Genomic DNA, 20,645 nt, shown 5'->3' with positions numbered 1-20,645 from the left:
CAAGATCAAAAAATACTTTAAATGAAGAGCCTCTGATTTCCAGCCTCATTTCAATGCTGATTTCAAGAAGTATAATACAACTATGTATAATGCAGACCCTAATGGGTAAAAAAAATTGAATATGCCATATGCCCAGATGGGTGAAGTCTTATGTAGTTTCACAAACATGTATATTCAGTTTCTTCCAGTATGCTTATATCTTTGAATGGTAAAATCACTGCCTATAGTTAGGATTCACACTCAGAATCTAACTTCCATCTTACTTTTAGATATCACACATAGAGTGAGATTCCTGCGGTTTATGTGGCGCCATCCAGTCCAAAGTCTCCAAAGAAGGAGCCTCCACCACACTCGAGGCAGAGAGTTCCACTGCTGAACAGCTCATTAAAAGCTTCATTGCATCTAAAATGGGGCAACAATACTGTTGACCTAAATCAATGATCAAGATTTTGTAACAGTGTTATTTTTTACTTTCAGCGGCTTTTGGTCCATTCCCAGTAGCAGCTTTTGACACGTAAGACCCTAAACAGCTTAGGATTGGGATACCCAAAGGACTGTTTTGTCACTATTGAGTCAGCCTAGTTATTAAATTCTTTGAGGGGATTTTTACTTCCCATTGCACCAGCTTCTGAGTCATTCCTGGATCCTTCCACACAGCCCTATAATCCAGAATATCAAGGCAGATAATCCACAATATCTGCTTTGAACTGGGTTATCTGAATCTCCACTGCTATATAATCCAGTTCAATGTGGATTTTATACAGATGTGTGGAAGGGAGCTCTGAGAGTCTATTTGTTGGCTGCTTCCAAGTCTTAGAACTCTGTCTCGGTGACTTGTTTTGCACCCTCTCTCTTATAACTTTCTGCAGGTAAGCTGTTAGGTGTTTGGGTGAGCAGCAAATGTTTCATTCTTCTTGACCTATTAACATCTCAAAGGCTAAGTGCCACTGTTAATCTTTTATATTCTTTTACACAGTTGTGACTTGTTTTTATGTTCTATTAATGCTGTGTGCCGACTCTGTTGTTTCATTTTTGTTTGCCTCTTTCTGGGGGAATATATAAATATATGGTCATCATCCTCAACCCTTCCTCCAATTCACCTTTATTTGTAGGGCAGCAAAAAAGCCCTTAAATTCTTTTTCATTCACATCTGCTTTATTACCTCTATCATCTCAACCAGTATCTCAAATGAACAAAGTGGATGGTTATCGAATGACAGTTTAAGAAAGGCTGACAACTATATATCCAAAATTTCAATATGCATGTCTGTGGAAGGCAATACAAACTATGTACATTGACTTTCTGTCTACCTGTTGTTTCCACATCACAAGAAAATGGCTCCTAAAAATCTGGAGCGTTTGCTTGGGATGCTCTGATTTAAAATACAGGCAATGTGATGTATAAAATTTGATTCTGGTTCCAATTAATTTTTTAAAAGTGTATTTGGGTTGGTTTGACTGAAAATCCAGGGTACGCAATTATAAAAATTGTGCACTTTCTGCTTCAGTTCCAAGCAATGTGTATGTCTGTTGAACATGTTCCTAGCCCTTTATTTTTTTCTTCTCTGTCTATGTAAAGCTTGACCCCACAATTTGCTATTTGATAGTTCTGATTCTGCTGTAACTTTCATCTGGACAAATTCAAGTTGCCCCTTTGGGCCATTAATACAAATGGTGTCAAACTCTTTCAGGTTTGCAAAGGATGTATCATGCCAATTCTTACACAAGTAATGTGTTCTGGAGAACTACTACCAAACCAATGACACACTCATTTAAATGTATCTTATTTTTTCTAAAAATGTTGTAAAACTGCACATAGTAAGACCTGTTACCTCAGGCACTTTGAGGAGCAATATCCCAAATCCACTCTTATGGTTGAGTTGAGGGATATAACATTCAAGAGTGACTATGTGCCAGTCCTTCCTCAGCTGTGGCTCCCCCAAACTGCTTGTGACCTTTTCTGGTATTTATGATGTCAGAACAGATTTTTATTACTGTTTGAGCTGTTGACGCAAGGCAAACAGGTTCAGCAGTCTGTGTTTATCCAGGCAAGATAGAAGCACTGGGATGTCAGTACTTTTTGCTTAAATCAACTTGCATCACCTTCTGTCCAGCTGCTTGGATTATTCATAAAACCAATCTTTTTTTAAGACAAAGTTTTGAATGCAAAAATGAAGAGGGTAATGGCAACTTGTCAACTTCTTTTCATTTGTGTTTAAGGTACAGTGCCTCATATTATAAAGTAGGCATTTAAAAATGCAAGATATAAATGCAAAAACAGATACTAAAAAAGGCATGCATCACTTGTTTGTGGTAGTTTAAAGTTCACTAATTTACAGGTGGGTTTGGTCTTGAATATATATTTTAAGACATCGTTTTTTTCTTCCACATTTTCCATGAAGAGCCCACCCAGGCAATAATTGCTATGAGGCCATGTAGTCTTACTATCTGTGATGCTCATTAAATTTGGAACATATTCTGGAAGCAGTGCAAGACCTTCCTATCCATAACAGCCTTTTCTGCAGAATTTCCTAACATGATGACGTCCAGATGTTTTGGATGACACCTATCCCTGGCCAAGAGTCTTTTTGTCTGGGAATTGTTTTAGAGAGAGAAAGAGAGAGAAAGCATTTTATTTATTATTCTTTTCCAAAGAAGAAAGTAAAAAGGAAAAGAGAGTATCACATATAACATTCAATAAGTCATTATTAACTCACATAATATTCCCTAAATCAAAATCTTCCATACTTATCTCGTTTTCTCCTTCTTAAAACCCCTTCTCATTCCCATCCTTGAGGAACAACCCAGCTATTCATTTTAATATCTATTACTTTTCACGTGGAAGATCATCTTAATCCTATCTTTCAGTTTCTTGTTCTCCTCTATCAATTCATATAATCAACCAATTTTCTCCCATTTTTAATCCATACATCTTCATTTATCTGGCCACTAGATATTGCTCTTCTTCCTCATACAAAATAAAACATCTTAACATCTGCTAATTTTCTGGAAGGCACCATAGCCAAAGTTGAGGAATGAAAACATCTGGGGCCCTGAGCAGGAAGGAGCCTGATAACATAAACATCTCACACTGGAAGATCTGGTGGCTAGACAGAGGAACATACAGGAGTTGAGGGGGTGAGGTTTGGGGGATTGAAACCCTGATAGATTTGCTTCAGGGTCACCATAATTCCAAAACTACTTGAAGGCCCAAACAAAATAAAAGTAGGCATTTCAGAAGGGAAAGAGTCATCTTAAAAACAATAGAGCAATCATTCAAACAAACTGCTTTCTCTGGAGGTTTTAAAACAGAAGTTGCGTGGCCATCGATCACGGGTGCTTAGCTTGTGTGTTCCTGCATGGCAGAAGGGGTGGGTACTGGATGGCCCTTGCAATCTCTTCCAATTCTCTGATTCTATTATTCTTTGCCGTGTGTGCATGCATATTCCCCATGATCTACTCAGCCCTGGAGGTTGTCTTGTTTCCAGATGAATACAATATTTGCGGTTGCAGGAAGCAAAATAAGATTGTTGTTCCTGCAGTTATCATCTATCATTGCATCTCTCTCCGATACGTTTCTGGGATGTGGCTGTAATCCTGTCAGTCCCTGTCAGCTGGCTAACTGGAGCAAGGGCAGCATATGTCAGTTGCCAGTTGCCAACTGGGAGTAATTAACCAGACTTCTGTACGAAGGCATGAGGAACAGAAATATGGATTATCCATGCAAATCAACCCAGCATGAAGAAATGTCACAGATCCATTACTTTTTGTGGTTCATAACCTCAACATTTCCTGGAGCATTTTATCTATGTATGACTACAGTCCCTGAAAAATACATGTTGGTTCCTATTGTGCAATGATTTCCCCATGACAACAAAAACAAGTCATAAATTTTAAAAAAACATTCACCAGATCTATATTCCTACATAAGCACTACAGAAATTAGCAGATCTGCAGAAGAGCTTGATAACTTTTCCTCGTATTAATGAAGACCCAATGTCAGTGTGATATCAATAGTCATTATTCTATTTCTTATCTCAAAATTATTTCCTTAGCAACCAATGCACTTGCACAAGGAAGGACACAAGATTCTCATGCTTAACAGGCGTGGAAGCAAATGGCCAAAACCTAAGATGGTTATTTATAGGTGACCAACCTCTAACAAGATGGAAGTAATTCAATTTTATATTATTTACTGGCATTTTATAAAATGAAATCTAATGAGTTTAATACTGTAGTGATTTGGAACAATTCAAATATGCAAACAGTGCAATGTGTGGGACTGGATTATTTCAGTGATTATTTATTTATTTATTTATTTATTTACTGCGCTTGTAGACCGCCGTTCTCAGCCCTAGGGCGACTCACGGCGGTGTACAACATATAAAATCAGGTACAATTTACAACATAAGCAATATCACAACAACATTAGAACAACATCACTATCAATACTACAATTACACTAAATCATTCGTGATGTCTCATCGTTGAATCACAATCCAAATTTCGTTATCCATGTTCCGTTCCAATCGTCATTGCCAATTGTTGCAGCACTTACTCAAATGCCTTCTCAAACAACCACGTCTTTAGTCTCTTGCGGAATGTCATAAGGGAGGGCGCCAGTCTGATATCCACAGGGAGGGTGTCTAAATATATGAATAATTATGCTATTCTTCTTAGTGGGGATCTTAAATGCTCTTCATACAAATGTTGTGATATTTGCCACCATTATGATCTTATTTTGTTTTCTTCACACAGTGACCTGCAGGTATTTTTAGAGTGACATGCAGGCAAATGGTAAAGTCCTAGAAGAGTTTTATCATGAGCCAATAGATATATTGATATATTTTAAAATGTTGTTTAGATGGAAGAATCTGTCTTATATCCAGTTTGTACTACTTTGTTTCAAAAGCAAATCATATCATTTGACACAGGTAACACTACACATTTTTCAAATGATATAATAATTGAACAATAGTTTGTGTTGACTTGGTTTTAGACTGTTTAATTTGCTAAGTATCCTATCATATACCTTTTTGGTTGTTTTTTGCTGTCTTATATGCAATTTTTTTTGTGATCAGTGAATTGAAACTTATTTTGCTTGTATATATTTCACCTATAATTCCATTCCATTTTTGCATTATGCTATATTTAAATGATCCACTCAAAATATCCAAATGCACATTTTCTTTTATACTTCTTAACTCTATTCTCGCTTCAACATTTAAATGCATATTTTGACTATTGACAATGTATATACTAACATTCAAAACCTAAGTTTTTGTCCATGCAATAATCTTAGGAGATATGGATATGATCATCTGACATATAATTTTTTTAAGATTCCTATCTGGAAGCATCCACAAGGTAAGCAGTAAGGAAACTGAAGCAGAGTAAGATATTTAAGTTCATCTGACACACAAAATTAAAATATGAATATCTCCCAACGCAAATTACAATTAGTGGCTAGTTGATATAGTATGATTAGCAAGAATCATATGAGAGACTGAGCACCAAAAGTTGAGTACTCATGTAAATCTGAAGAGAGTAAGAAAGATTGCTTCTTCTTCACATCTCAGCAGATAGCCCAATTTCTCTCTCTAGAGCCTGCTGTGAAAATGTGTTATCCTCTCAAACAATATCAAACTTGATAAGGTTCATACCAGACAGTCCTTGCCAACAATTGGATGACCGAGCATGTCTTATAAAAACCACTGATTTCAAAATTGTCCTCAAGAACAAAAGAAGATTATGGAGTCAACCTTCTATGGCAGAGGAACTGTCTTCTAATGACTGCACTTCTAGGTACCATTTGAAGCAGCATAATAGATTGTCCCCAAAAGATTGTTTCAAATATTTTGTGAGACCTCCTAATGGGAAAGCGGTGGATGGAGTAAAGAAATTTAAAATAATCACTACAGATAGATTCCTTTTGATAAACCTCCAGGGAGAAAGATAATTCATACTCATATTCAGGAATCAAATGTACTGAAAGTACTAGCCATTGGGAACAAAAGAAAAGAAAGAACTGAATCAAAGTGAACAAGATGTGAGTATTCATAAGGCTCAGAAAAAGATGGGAAGAAGTGAACAGTCTCGTACAAACAAATGCTAATAAATATGAATGTTCCTTAGAAATATTAATATGACTTATTTTATCTCTATTAGTCAATTGCCTAACAAGGCCTTCATCATTGATTAAATATGAATGAATAGGGAGCTAAATTTGAGAAATGATGAGAAATTTCTTGAACACATGTGTTAATTATTTTCAGATGCTTTTTTGAGCATGCTTAAAGAAAGGAGTAAGAAGTGATTTATCAAATAAATACAGAGGCTGGATCTACACTGGCCTATATCTCAGGATTGGATCCCAGATTATCTACTTTAAATTGGATTATATGAATCTCCACTGCCAGATAATGTGGAATAAGAAAATAATCTGGGATCAGATCCTGGGGAATGGGGTAGTGTAGAAGGGACCCGAGTTACATAAAACTGATTTTCAACCTAATCCATTCTGTGAGATTATACAAGAATTTCAAGGACAAGGCTCTATTCTATAGTGTCATTCTAATAATACTTGACAAGCTGATTTGGTCTTTCTTCCACAGCCTCCCAGAGAAACCCTTTAAATATGTTGGAAAACTACTGAGACTATAGATGTGAATATATGGGAATATGCAGAGTACTTCAAGGGGAGAAGAGGAAGAAGAATTTCTGCTTGAGGAGTAGAAGCCCATTCACAAAACTTTGTTTCCTACTCCTATCTCATTTATTATTTCTGCCATTGTAATTGACAGTTGTAGTTATATGTGTGTCTACTCTCTAATGTAGATGACAGCATGATATGATCCACCAAGGAGTCACACCTTGGTACCTATTGTATTCCTTGATGCCCCAAATGGCAGTGTAGTTTACTGTTGGTAATAAATGAATAGGCAATAGCCAGAAACAGTAAGTAGCAGCAGCCGAAGAATATTCATCTGAAACCATAAAGAACTTCAAATAGTGAACGAAAAGGAAGAAGTATATACATATATAAGAAAGGCATTATACAATACCTTTGAACTTGTGAAAGACAGCCCATAGCTCAGCAATGTCTGTAGCAAAGGTAATGTCTGTGTCAAGTACAATGACCCGTTCAAGGTTGGCAGGGAGAGTCTTTGTCAGAACCAGCTTCATCAGCCCATAAATACCAGAATAGTGTTTGTTGGGTATCCAGGACACTTCAGACTAATAGACAGAAAAGACAGGGAAAAGAAAAGAAGGAAAAGAAAAACTTAATTAGAGGCATTACTTCTTAAAAACAACAGGTTCCTCATATTTGTCTTAAATACTGGTCCTTGGATGCTGAGCAAGATGAGCAGCAGAAAGAACAGTTTTATTTAAATTATTTAAAGAACAGTTTTATCTGACAGAGATGGATTGGCAGAAACTTAAGTAGTGATGAACATTTTATTCCAAAGTATAATTTCATCATAGTCTCCAAAATCTCTGAAATATCTAGAGCAAAAACTCTAGATATTTTAGAGTTTTTGACTCTAGTTAACCTTAACTAGGGTCAACAGATTCTTATCTTTTCTATTCTAAGATATATAACATTCTCTGTTTTATTTTGAGTTCCAATATACAAATGCAATAAATAAAAAAAATTCTCAAGCACATTGAAATTAAAAATTCAAAAGAACCACCTCTTATAGTATGATTAAACCAGATATTTGTGGAGATACTTTGCCTCTGACAATATCTGGATCAGTCCTGTGCATGAGTCAGCCCAACTGCATGTCCCCATGCCTATGCTTCATAATTGTCTAGCAGCAACTAGCCATTAGAAGGTAAATGTAATTACAAGGTAATCCCAACAACAATTGATGGAAAGTTGCAACAAAGAAGGAAAAATGACAAGGGAGAGAAAGAAGCTTCTTATTTTCTTATCTTCTTCTTATCATTGGCTCCAGTCATATAGGGAATACTGTCAATTCTGCAAAATGACCTAATCCCATTCTCACATTTATAAATTAAATCAGCTTGGACAGATCTAAAATTCAGGCTGTTTTTATATTTTGCATCAGAACTGAATTCCTAAAAGCAAGAACAGAAAATAAATCATGTGAGCTTCATCTACCTTTGCCAGATACAAACTATTTTCTGGTTTTATCGTGTGCCGTGTTATTATTATCATGAGGGGGTGTGCTTGTAGACCCTTGAAAATCAAACACACTATTAAAGAAAAACCATACTTTCATTACAGTCAGCTCTAGTGTTTTGCAGAAAAACAAAACACTGGGATTTAACTGTTTATTCTGGGGAGACAGAATAAATTCTTTGTGTTGTAATTATTTTTGGTTCTGTTGAAACCCAAAGACATTAATGAAAACTGAAAAGGTAAATAGATCAGTTCTGTAGGAAATGAAAGGGGAAAAAGAAACAAAGGGAGGAGAGAAGACCAATCCTATTTTAGATTGTTTTAAAATTGTTCTTTAATACATTACAAATTGAGCTGATAAGCAAAGTTTGCTCAAGAAACAAAGAGTGTAGCCAAACCTGAAGGCTGATATATTCTTCAAATTAGTCTTAAGAGATAAGCCTGTAGTTCAACACACATCAAAGAGGGAATTCTTTCTAAACTTCAGTATTTGCGAAATGATTAGTTGATCCATATTTTCACATCTAAAAAGTGTGTGCATACATGCCTTCAAGTAACCTATTAATTTACACCTTTCCCATGAATTTCACAGCATTTTATTAGGCAAAGAATACAGTAAAGTTGTTTTGCTAGTTCCTTCCTCTGAATTTGAGCCTGTGCTGGACGGGGTTACACTCCCCCTGAAGACACAGGTTCTTAGCTTGGGAGTTCTCCTGGATTCATTGCTGAGCCTGAAACTTCAGGTTTCAGCAATGGTCAGGGGAGCATAAGCACAATTAAAACTTGTACGCCAGTTGTGCCCATACCTTGGGAAGTCAGACTTGGTCATGGTGGTCCACACTCTCGAATAGGCTACTGCAATGAGCTCTACGTGGAGTTGCCTTTGAAGACTGTTTGGAAGCTTCAAGTAGTCCAACAAGGGGCAGCAAGTTCCTCACTGGAGCGGCACACAGGGAGAACACGACCCCTGCTGAGCCAGCTCCACTGGCTGCCCATTTGCTATCAAGCACAATTCAACCTGCAGGCTTTAGCCTATAAATCCCTAAACGGTTACCTATCTGAATGCATCTCCCTTTATGAGCCAGTTAGAGAATTAAGATAGGCTGAAAAGGTCCTGCTCTCGGTCCCATCACCCTCGCAGGCACGACTGGTGGAAACGAGAGACAGGGCCTTCTCGGCTGTGAAACTCTGTCCCCAGTGGGATTAGATCGGCCCCCTCCTTCCTGGCATTTAGGAAACAACTTAAAATGTAGCTTTTTAAGCAAGCATTCAAGAAGTGAGATGAAGTAGCCAAGATAACCTCCGTATTGGTGCATTGTCAAATGTTCTATGTTTTATGTTTGTTTATGTCCGATGTTTTATAGTTTACTGGTTTTAATCTATCGTTATGTACTAATTTAGTTATGTGATGCATTTTTATATTTTATATGACACATTGAATTTTTGCCATTTACTTTACTGTGAACCACTTTGAGTTCCCCCAGGGGTGAGAAAAGCGGTATATAAATGAAATAAATTAAACAATTAAATAAGAAATACAGTACCTGGCATCTAGAATATTCGCGTTGGAAATGATCCAGTTCTACTCAAAATTTTCAGCGTGCTCTACTTGTATTAAAAAGTTATCCTTGCTCTTCTATGATTATTTAAACCAAAATATTAGAAAACTCCCGAGAAACCCTGTCTACAAGCTTTTCAACTTTTTACCTTAACAAGGCCTCCTTTTCATTTGTATTCTATTTTAGCTCCAAGGGTAGAACTTTATGGCGCTATGACTATGCTGCACTTTCAAGAACAAGGACATGGCAGCAGACCTCCCCATTACAGAACATATCTGGCAGAACACATCAGATTTAAAGAAAGGATTTTTGAGACTGAAAGAAATAGGAACTTTGAAAAAACGACCATGGAAAATGGTCTCGGATTCCTACAAACAGATGAAAAATAAATGTAGAGATATGAAATGTAAGGGGTCGCAGTTGATAGGTCACTTCAGGGCACACATACATATAAGGTCCATAAGAATGAAAACAAGAACAAAAAGCTCAGTAGTTGGTCCCCTTTAAGAGGACCAAGTAGAATTCCAAAAGTGATGTACAATCTTTTGGCTTCTTCATAATTTTTAAAAACTGGATCACAAAATGTTAGATGTAATTAAATAAGTTCAATTGTTAAAACAGCACTAATTAAAATGTATTGAACATAAGGGTGAGAATAAAAGTACATACTCATTTAAAGATGCTTGTGTATCAGCCGTTTACAAGCCAAAGACTTGATTCAGACCCCTTCCACACAGCTGTATAAAATCCATATTGAATTGGATTATTTGGCAGTGTAGACTCAGATAATCCAGATCACAACAGATACTGAGGATCATCTGCCTTGATATTCTGGGTTGTATGGCTGTGTGGAAGGGCCCTCAGTTTTTCTAATGTTGCTTGGTAGTAAGAGGAAAGCAGAAAGGAGGCTCTATGGGAGGGAATACTATAGCTAGGAATAGTTATTAGGCATTACTCTGTTTATATAAAAGTCCCATTCAGCAATCCAAAAACAGTTAGAGGAAATACTAGCCACTGAATATTGTCAGCATTACTGACTTTAGTACGAGTGATAAGAAGAAAACCCCTATTAATGAGCAAGTCAGAAAAATGCATGCAAACACACAAAGACATGTTTAAATGAAGTCCCCTTGAATATTCAATTTAATTCCTCCTTTTTTAATCAAATGAGACATTTGATTGGCTAGAAAGAAGTTTGGGGCTTTCTGGTTATGTTTAGCATAACCTGGAAAATAATTTATCTGAACAGAAATGAAAGCAATGCAATTTGACATTATGAAATAAATTGTATCCAAGTTATTTTATGTACCTGATTTATTTCCTGTATGTGGTCAGGTAAAGAAGCTCTGGCAAAGGCTATAATCAAATACATTTGATTATATGTGTTTTAAAAAGACCCTAAAATCAAGTACAGTGCTCATATGACACTTTAGGGTAACAGAACTCAGAACCCAAGTACTGATTGCAACATGTTTTTGAGCTCTGCAGATTTGAACTGTCTTGAAATGAGAGTGATTTATGCAGGATCATGGCTGTACCTTTTGTGAGTGTGTGCCCTTTTATCTTTTGATTCTACTCAAATAGATTTAGGATTTTTTTCTTATTTTATATATTTGCCAATTTATTATTTAGCATAAACACAATATTTCATGTTGATTCCACATAAAGAGAAAGATCTAACTACAAAAAGAGTATGTTGCAAAAATGATAGCTGTCCTGAATGAGAAGAGTCACCTTCAAACAGTTTCTATTTCCTTTTGCTTCCAGGCTATTACCCATGGCAATGTGTCAATGCATGGCTGAAAGTCTCTTCTGATCATTCTTTTAGGTATGTCAATCACTGTTGTGAAACCAGATGCTTTTTTCAGAGGTTCACCTTGAAAATATACTTGGGAGTTCTCTAGGCCAACTGTCCCCTTGGAGTGTGCTCACATTGCTGAATTTAGCTCTCTTGTCTAAGCCAACAGTGAATTACCAAGGTGTCCCAATTCCACTTCTTTTTTTAATTGCACAAGTATGATTCAAACAATACATTGTCATCCTTTCTATGTTAATGCAGGGTGCCACTGGGGTTTGAATGTAGGATCTGATGGTCCAATCTAGGTCCTTTACTCTACCTGATCAAAGTAGTTTATGGGTGGAATGAACTGCTAGCCTAGGAACTGGTGGCAAACTGCTAGAGTTTGGAGGTCTGGAAAGTAAATAGGGATCTGATCTAAACCGGTAGCCACCGCTATTGATTTCCTTACCTTTCATATAACCATCCGCCTTTGAATTGATCAGTGTTTGCTTATTTGAGAAACAATGGTAAAACTGATGTGATGAGATGGAAAATAAATTACAACTCCCATACGTCTCAGAAGCAATGGAGTTCAAGGCTCAAGAACATCAATTTCTTTAGGATGAAGCACACAAACATGCATACCTGTCAGCCAGGCATTCTAACAATACAATTTATTTTTTACAAGGGTTATTTAGTTGAAGAAAGGCAGAAGAGTCCATGCTAAGAAATGTTTTATATGCTTGACTCAAACTTTTGTCCACATTGTACCCTCAAGCTCAGGAACTGACCCTGCTGTTAGGATGAATGAAGTATCCACCTCTGGTGCCAGATATCTGGATGTATGTGCAGGTCATGAGTGGAAGCCCTCCTGGCTATTTATGCTATGGCCCCAAGCTGTTCCCTTCTCTTGAATGACAAAGCTGTGGGTATCACAGAGTTTGCCCTGTGCAATGTTTGGGACAACTCTGGCTCTTGGTACTAAAGTTGAAGAATCAAACAGTCTTGTCTTGCTTATTTTCTTAGAACTCTATCCTAATATTTGTAAAACTTACAAAGGATTTAAATCTATTTAATAAGGTCTTTCTAAATCACTACTGAAGCACGACTTCTCTGTTTGTAACCTGATCTCAAGCAAATTCATCTGTTCACTTTTAGTATAACTGCTTTTTTTAAAAACTAGACTATACATACAACTGGAAAATAGAGGGAGAAACCGTGGAGGCCGTGACAGACTTTGTATTTCTAGGTGCAAAGATTACTGCAGATGCAGACTGTGGCCAGGAAATCAGAAGACGCTTAGTTCTTGGGAGGAGAGCAATGTCCAGTCTCGACAAAATAGTAAAGAGTAGAGACATCAGACTGGCAACAAAGATCCGCCTAGTCAAAGCCATGGTCTTCCCTGTAGTAACCTACGGATGTGAGAGCTGGACCTTAGGGAAGGCTGAGCGAAGGAAGATTGATGCTTTTGAACTGTGGTGCTGGAGGAAAGTTCTGAGAGTGCCTTGGACTGCGAGAAGATCCAACCAGTCCATCCTCCAGGAAATAAAGCCCGACTGCTCACTGGAGGGAAAGATACTAGAGACAAAATTGAAATACTTTGGCCATATCATGAGGAGACAGGAAAGCCTAGAGAAGACAATTATGCTGGGGAAAGTGGAAGGAAAAAGGAAGAGGGGCCGACCAAGGGCAAGATGGATGGATGGCATCCTTGAAGTGACTGGACTGACCTTGAGGGAGCTGGGGGTGGTGACGGCCGACAGGGAGCTCTGGCGTGGGCTGGTCCATGAGGTCACGAAGAGTCGGAGACGACTGAACGAATGAACAACAACAGACTATACATATGAGTAAGAAACTATTTTCCCCATCCAAAACTAAGCTAGAAAGAACAAGCAGTAAAACAATTACTGAAGGAAACATTACTGACAAACGTATTGTCGAAGGCTTTCATGGCTGGAATCACTAGGTTCTTGTGGGTTTTTTCGGGCTATAGAGCCATGTTCTAGAGGCATTTCTCCTGACGTTTCGCCTGTATCTATGGCAAGCATCCTCAGAGGTTGAGAAGGTCTTCTGTTTCACCGCTTCTAACATTCAGAAGAAGCCTCAGAGTTGTCTGACAAAGGAGAGGAGTAATGGTGGAAATGGACTATTACTGACAAACACTGAAGAATGCCAGAGTCAAAACTATACATGCTAATCATGTTCCTGCCAGATTTCTCTCACTACAATGCCTGGGTTGGAAAGATATAGATTCAGCAAGCAAAACATTCAGATTGCCCTGTTGTTCCATTTCAGAGAAAGAAAGAGCACCCAAGCAAGACTTTAAGTGTGATACTCAGCTTTTCTACCGACCAGATGAAGGCAGGGACTAGACTTCTATTTCTTTGTCCAGCAACCCTAACTGATTTCTACTCTCTAAATAGCTTGCGATGTATTTTTAAACTAATGATTTTTGAAAGATCACAAGCACTCTATTCTGCATTGGTCAGACCTCACCTGAAATATGTACTATAATAAGTTCTGCAATACAGAGAAGATATTAACATGTCCAGAAAAGGAAGACCAAAATGATCAAAGGTCTGGAAGCCAAGCCTTATGAGGAAGATCTTAGGGAGCTTGGCATGTTTAGCCTGAAGAAGAGAGGGCTACGCGGTGACATTATATCTATGTTTAAATATTTGAAAGGATGTCATATCATATTTAAGATGAAGCAGGCTTGCTTTCTGCTGCTTTAGAGTCTGGAACATGGAGCAACAGATTCAAACTAAAGGAAAACAGATACTACTTGAATATTAGGAAGACCATCCTGATGGTAATGGGTGTTTGACAATGGTGGCATTTTCTTCTTTTAATCAGAGGTTTATAAACAAGTATTTATAGAGAGGTTGGATGACCATCTGCCAGGAGAGTTTGATTGTGGATTCCTGAATGGCAGGGGGTTGGAATGGATGGTCTACTTTGTCTCTTCAAACTCTATGATTCTCTGACTTGAATTTTTTCATGTCACAATTTGTTACACCACTTGCTACTCAAATGTTATTAAATAAATTGATCATTGTGAACACGCTACTTTTAAACTGCTTTTTAAATGCAAGCATTGCTCTAGATGCCCCCATCCCTTCAAATGATTTCTGAAAAATAAAGTTTTGTTAACAAGAAGGAAAAAAACCCAACTTGATATGAGTCATCTTGTTACTTTTAAGATGTAAGAACAGTACTACTTGTTCCCTGAAAGACCTTGTTTTACACCTATAGTTATTTTAATTTTATTTCCAAGCTCAGTCTTGAAAGGACATTAACAAAACCCATTTACACATTTCATAATCAAGGCTGTTGCCCTGGAACATATCTGAGAAACCCTCCATGTACCCCATTAGTTCTTCGTGCTGATTTTTAGATAGACAGCTCCTAATGCTACCAATCAAAAGGTCTTTGTCTTTCCCCCTTTAGCAGACTTTTTTTGAAATGAGATAACAGGTGGGAAAACACAAGTAAGTTAAAAAGTGAAGCTGTATGGCTCTCTCCTTTCCCCCCAAATTCAACGAATGAAGCAGGATGACTCACAATGAAATACGTGCCTGAAAGTAGCCTGATGTCTCTGGACCAAAATCAGAAATGCATGCAGTTAACCTAAAAGCTTTCTCAAAATTATAGATTAGAACTGAGGATATTCCAGATCTACCAGTGTTTCTCCTGGACAACTGGAAATACCCTTGAAATAAAGATTTCCACCTTTCATTTCTAAATCTATGAGATGGGCTGTTGCATCTAGAAAATCATTTTTTTAAAAGCCAGCATTACAGATTGTGACAGTTAACCTGTATTTTACTAAAGTGAGTCACCACTATGATTATTCCACTACTGCTAAATTGAAGGGAAGTGTTTGGTTCTAAGAACTCATAATTTATTTTGTTTAGGCAGAAACCATCTCATACATGAAGTCAGATTTTCAAAATAGGCTAGCTGAGACAACAATAAAAATTAAATGCTTTATATTCAGAAAAAAGTGTTGAACCTTCATGCAATATGAAAGACTGACTTTCCTTATCGTGTAATAATTTTAAGTTATTTTAGCTCTCCCTTCCGTATCAGAGAAAATGGTTTTTCTTTCTAAAATACCCTAAACCTAAATCTAAATTAACTTGACTTACTTCAGTGTTCAAATCACCATTTGCAGTCATTCACACAATAGCCACATATTCAACATCAGAAGAGGAAGCATGTTTGGAAACTTTCCCCAATGCATAAACATCCAATATATATTTTGTTCTTAAATGTCTATTTTCTCAAGCTAGAACTCTTTACCTTATCATTTTGAGATTTTTCATGCCATGTGAAATCTTTTGCAATTGTGCTACTTTCAAATATTGCAATACAATTTATACAAAGAAAAAAGAGAGGCAAAGAACACATGGAGAAGTGAAGAGAACTCACAGAGAACATCTTAAGTGGGCAAAATAAAATTGGAAAAATACAATTTCATTTTTTAGAATAAAAGCCAATCTATTTTTGAAAAACCTAAATCTTTTGTATTGCCTTAGAAAACATTATGTTATGTTAATTTTAAGCCCTATAATCATAAACTTGAATCATCCTGCTCTCCTCTTGGATGATTCAGAGACTGTCATTATTTTGGTATTACCCCGAGAACAGATTCTTGCTAGTTATATGAATGGTTGTCAAGGAAACCAGGTGCCAAGGCTAACTGTGGAACTGTGTTGACTTAGGATCCTATCCTAATCATGCCTCCACCCCCATTTAAAAAAATTCTAATCCATTCATGGTACAATTTATGATGGAACTCTTAAATTGTACCATGACAGGGAACTTCCTGTCAGGATTCATTATGGAAACATCAGAAACAGTCATAAAAAGGGAGGGGGAGAAAAGTGTCAGAGGTCATCTTCTGGACTCAGGAACCAGGATATAATGGGAGAAAACACCCAAAATTACATGGGATAGGAGCTGTCAAAATTGCCAGGGTTGAATCGCTTCAGTGATGCGGAGTAAGAGGCGTTCCTATGGGTGGTCCCCTACTAAGAATTGACATTTTTCTCCCAAAATACAGCTTCATGAGCTTGGCATGGTATTTTTTTTAAAAAAATAATGTAATAATTTGAAATACCAACATTTCAAAATATCTTTGTTTTTCTGTCTGTACTGCTAGCTTTTTAAATCTCGGATTTCTGCAACTGAGAGTACTGAGATTGGAAAAAAGCCAGTATCACCAGAATGCTGTTTCTGTATCTTCTCCAATGTAAATGCAGGTCAGGAAGGCAGTAACTATTCATCTTTTGCTGAGTGTTTTGAACTTCACAAATGGGCTCCCCACATTGCAGTCCTTTTGTATGAGGAGCTGGGGAAAGGGGTGTAATTGAAAATCAGAAGGAAAGAGGGAGCAATGAGTTTTGGTAAATTCTTCTGCCTAAGGAAAGGTTTTGTGAATCAAGAAACCCCTCAGCAAAGCCTATTGCCCCACCTCCCAGCCGTACATGGGCACAATGGTAATGGGTGAATTCCATTGGGTTTCTGCAGAACACAGTACAAGAAACACTTCAAATGAGCCTTCTGCTTTACCCCTTCCCTCCCTCTATCTCTCTCTCATTCAGAGATCTGAATTCCAAAAGGTTTATCTACTGCCAGCACAATAGATCAGGGCCTTCCTTCTCCTCCAGAGCAGCAGGACAGGAGGGAGGGAAAAGCCCCAGTATACCGACTTTCCCCCGAAGGTTTTCCTTTTTCAAAAAATGGAGTGGACAGGAACTGCACTTGTTGGTGTGGTAAATCTGAAAATGGATTATTTCGGGAGAAAAGGCAAGAAAGAACAACATGTGTTAAGGAATGGCAAATGGAACTATGTACTTCGTAACTACAGGACTAAACACCATGATAATATGATCCTCCTTTCCCAAACGGGATAAGGTCCTCAGCATATCTTGTACCTAAGTGGAAAACATAAGTCACCTCAAGAAAGCAGCTAAGAAGTCAATGGGCTTTACAAGATTTTATTTTCATAATCCATATAAACACACATGTTGGAAGATATTTTCATGTAGAGCCAAACAACTTGACCTTTCTGCATTTGCAACGGCCTGAAGAAAAAGTACAGCCTAGAGTTAAAAATACAGCTGAGAAAGTCTGCCAAGACTGGTTAAAAAGGGTTTGAAAAATACCAATAGATTCTTCTAGATTTCAGTGTTATTTCTTTCCTAATTATGTTAATTTCTACTTTAATCAGTATGAATTCTCAATAATGTAAGGGAGGGGAAACATAATTCTATCCCAATATCAGTTCTTAATCAGAGATGAAAAAAATCTGGTGCAGTAGTATTAGAGGACAGAATATCAAGTGAAAGTAGAACCTTGATGCTTGCTGTGCCCTACTTTGAGAGCCGTGAGGAGAGGTAACAAATAATAATAATAATATCTGTTAAGCCATTGTATACATTAATTTTTGTGTATGCAGCCCCCTAGTCTTTGCGATTGCAAGTGATCAAACCATAAAGTCTTTCTCCATTTTGTCTATACTGGGAAAGCACTGTAAGCAACTTCAGACCAACCTGGAATAATAAAACATAGTTTAAATGTGGTTGTACTGGCTGGCTTGTTCTAAAATTGGAACAACTTCAATGCATAGGTTGATGGCTTATTTATTCATCTTAACTGCCTTCAATTTGACTTCAATTTATAGCTACTTTATAAATGAGAGACCTATAAGTCGCCCTAACCTCAATAGCCCTACTCAGGTCTTGGAAATTTAAGGCTGTTACTTTCTTCACTGGGTCTGTCCATCTGGGTCTATCCATTTGGAATGCAGTCTTCCTCTTTTCCTACTTTTCTACCTTACCAAGCATCAAAGTCTTTTCTAGTGAGTCATCTCTTCTCATGGTATGGTTAAATATGACAGCCTCAAATAGTTTATGCAAATTAATAAACTGAGATATTATAGTCTGTGTTGGTTCTGGACAACTGAGCAAACTTTTAGATGGCTTTACTAGACAGCTTAATGTCACTCATCTATATTCAGGAATGGTCTTATGAATTCATTGTTCTGCTTGAAGCTTCTGGTACTCATACTGGTTTTATGAGATCTGGAGGTGTCCCCTTTATAGGAACTACTTAGTATACAATGCTTTCCCATTTGTTGAAACCATACACAAACCATGTTGGGCACACAACTGACTAGAATGAAGTAGTTGTGACCAACACTCAACATGGAGTGCTTAAAAATGTAAAAATGTGGAGACTTTCCCTTGAATTAAACAAATGTAATTGAAATCCTTCATATCTGGTGAAATAGATGTAGAACACCAACTTAAAATGCAAAAAAAGAGGTGTGTAAGATAATCTTAGAGGTCATGCATGACAAGACATTTGTAGGACAATGCTGCTGTTTTGTGAAAATTTATACCGAAGGACTCCTTATCAGGTTTCTTTGTTCAAGGTTATTTGACATGAAGATGAGCTGTAGCTAGTCAGGACTCACAGTTTAATGGTATCATGTTCCTTCTTTGGGCCCTTTAACCTAAGTCACATTGCTAGATTCTGGAGATAGTTTTGTCACTCTCCTTCCAGAAGTAAAATAAGAACAGAAATATGCTGGATTCACTGCAGTCTGAGGTCCCTTCCACACAGCCGAATAAAATCCCACATTTTCTGCTTTGAACTGGAATATATAGCAGTGTGGACTCAGATAACCCAGTTCAAAGCAGATATTCTGGGTTATATGGCTGTGCAGAAGGGCCCTAAGGGTCAACATCAATATACATGGATAATATCCATGTATGCTCATATGATGCTTTCATTATTAAAATAGTTACTTATTATACATGGATGAGTGTACCCTCTTAATGGAAAATGTATTTATATCAATGAGGTGATTTTCAAAACATCATTTCCCAAATCACAAAAGCTTCACTTTTACTAAAGTGACAGTGCATTCATTGAGAAAGAGTGAAAAACAATACTACTTCAAAACCCTGTGGCTTGATTGTCTATAACATATTTTCCTGATGTTTGAAATGCATATATCTACGAGGTCTCATTGTGTATATTCTTGAAAACATAATAATTTATGTGCTATACAAAGATGTTTGAGGGCATTGAAGAGGGGCCCTCCAAATAAACAGCTATTCTCATGAGACTTCATCACTGGCCATTGATGGTTGTCAGCCACTGATCAGAATTGAAGTCCAAATCATCTTGAAGCCCACAATTTCCCTATTCAGGATCTAGAGGACACCTTTCACAAACCTGGGACAAAAACCCAATTGTCTGGGGTAAAGAGTTGCTATATTTTGCATCTACGAAATGGTATTGAAGCATCTGTTGAATCTGTGAAGTTGAATAGAAGTTACTGATGGATGAAATATCTAGTTTCCAATCCTGGAGAAAAGGTGGGGGTATATATCCAATGATAGATGATAGATAGATAGATAGATAGATAGATAGATAGATAGATTAGACACATTTCACTTTGGGAAGCATTTATGGAGTAAATATAATGATGCAATCACAATAAGCAAAAAAGCAGAATGCCTTCCTTTAACCATGAAAATGCTCACCTCCTGATAGGATTGAAATGAAGAGAAATGAACAGACTCTCAAGGGCTGCAATTTTAATTAAATGGACTTGGCATGTATACTCCATGTTATAAATAATAATGCACATACTTACAAATGAAATCTCTTTCCCCCTCAAAATGCAGTTCTCAGCAGGAAGATGCATCTAGGTCAATATTTGCCTGCTGTTTAATATGCAAACGATATTGAAGTTCTCTCTGTCTCTCTCGTTCACACACTTTATCTCTTACTTTTTAAGGTGAAAGTATTTTCTGACAGGTAATCCTTCCCCTTTGCCACTTCTTCCAATTATATTCTGTTTTCACTTCCTTCTAACATGTGGAGTAGTTTGGAATTTCCTTAATTAGTACAGCAATTTGCTAAATTTTGTTTTTACCCTTTTACAGGATTTAATCAACTTCAGCATGGCACTGATTTGATATGCCATACAAATTACTGACACAACTCTCAGGTGCCAAGTTTTAAAACTATTTTAAACAGTTTTTCTGGATGACATTCATTCTGCATTGCAATACATGGGTGAAGTGCCATGATCCAATTTAATGCTACTGTCATATACATGTTTATCAGAAGTA

At 37.2% G+C, this 20,645-nt stretch overlaps 1 protein-coding gene across 1 annotated transcript in view; it reads right to left on the bottom strand.

Moving 5' to 3' along the window:
• The window catches only part of LARGE1 (LARGE xylosyl- and glucuronyltransferase 1), a 388,170-nt gene that overhangs the window by 162,631 nt on the left and 204,894 nt on the right, over positions 1–20,645 (bottom strand). Inside the window, exon 6 of the mRNA XM_060776947.2 lies at positions 7,064–7,235. Within this exon, the coding sequence (XP_060632930.2) occupies positions 7,064–7,235 (172 nt within the window). The remainder of the gene's footprint in view (positions 1–7,063; positions 7,236–20,645) is intronic.

The sequence above is a fragment of the Anolis sagrei genome, chromosome 5 (genome assembly GCF_037176765.1).
Source record: "Anolis sagrei isolate rAnoSag1 chromosome 5, rAnoSag1.mat, whole genome shotgun sequence".
Classification (NCBI taxonomy): domain Eukaryota; kingdom Metazoa; phylum Chordata; class Lepidosauria; order Squamata; family Dactyloidae; genus Anolis; species Anolis sagrei.
Note: the sequence above shows the minus strand (reverse complement) of the source record. Positions and strands in the feature narration are given on the sequence as shown.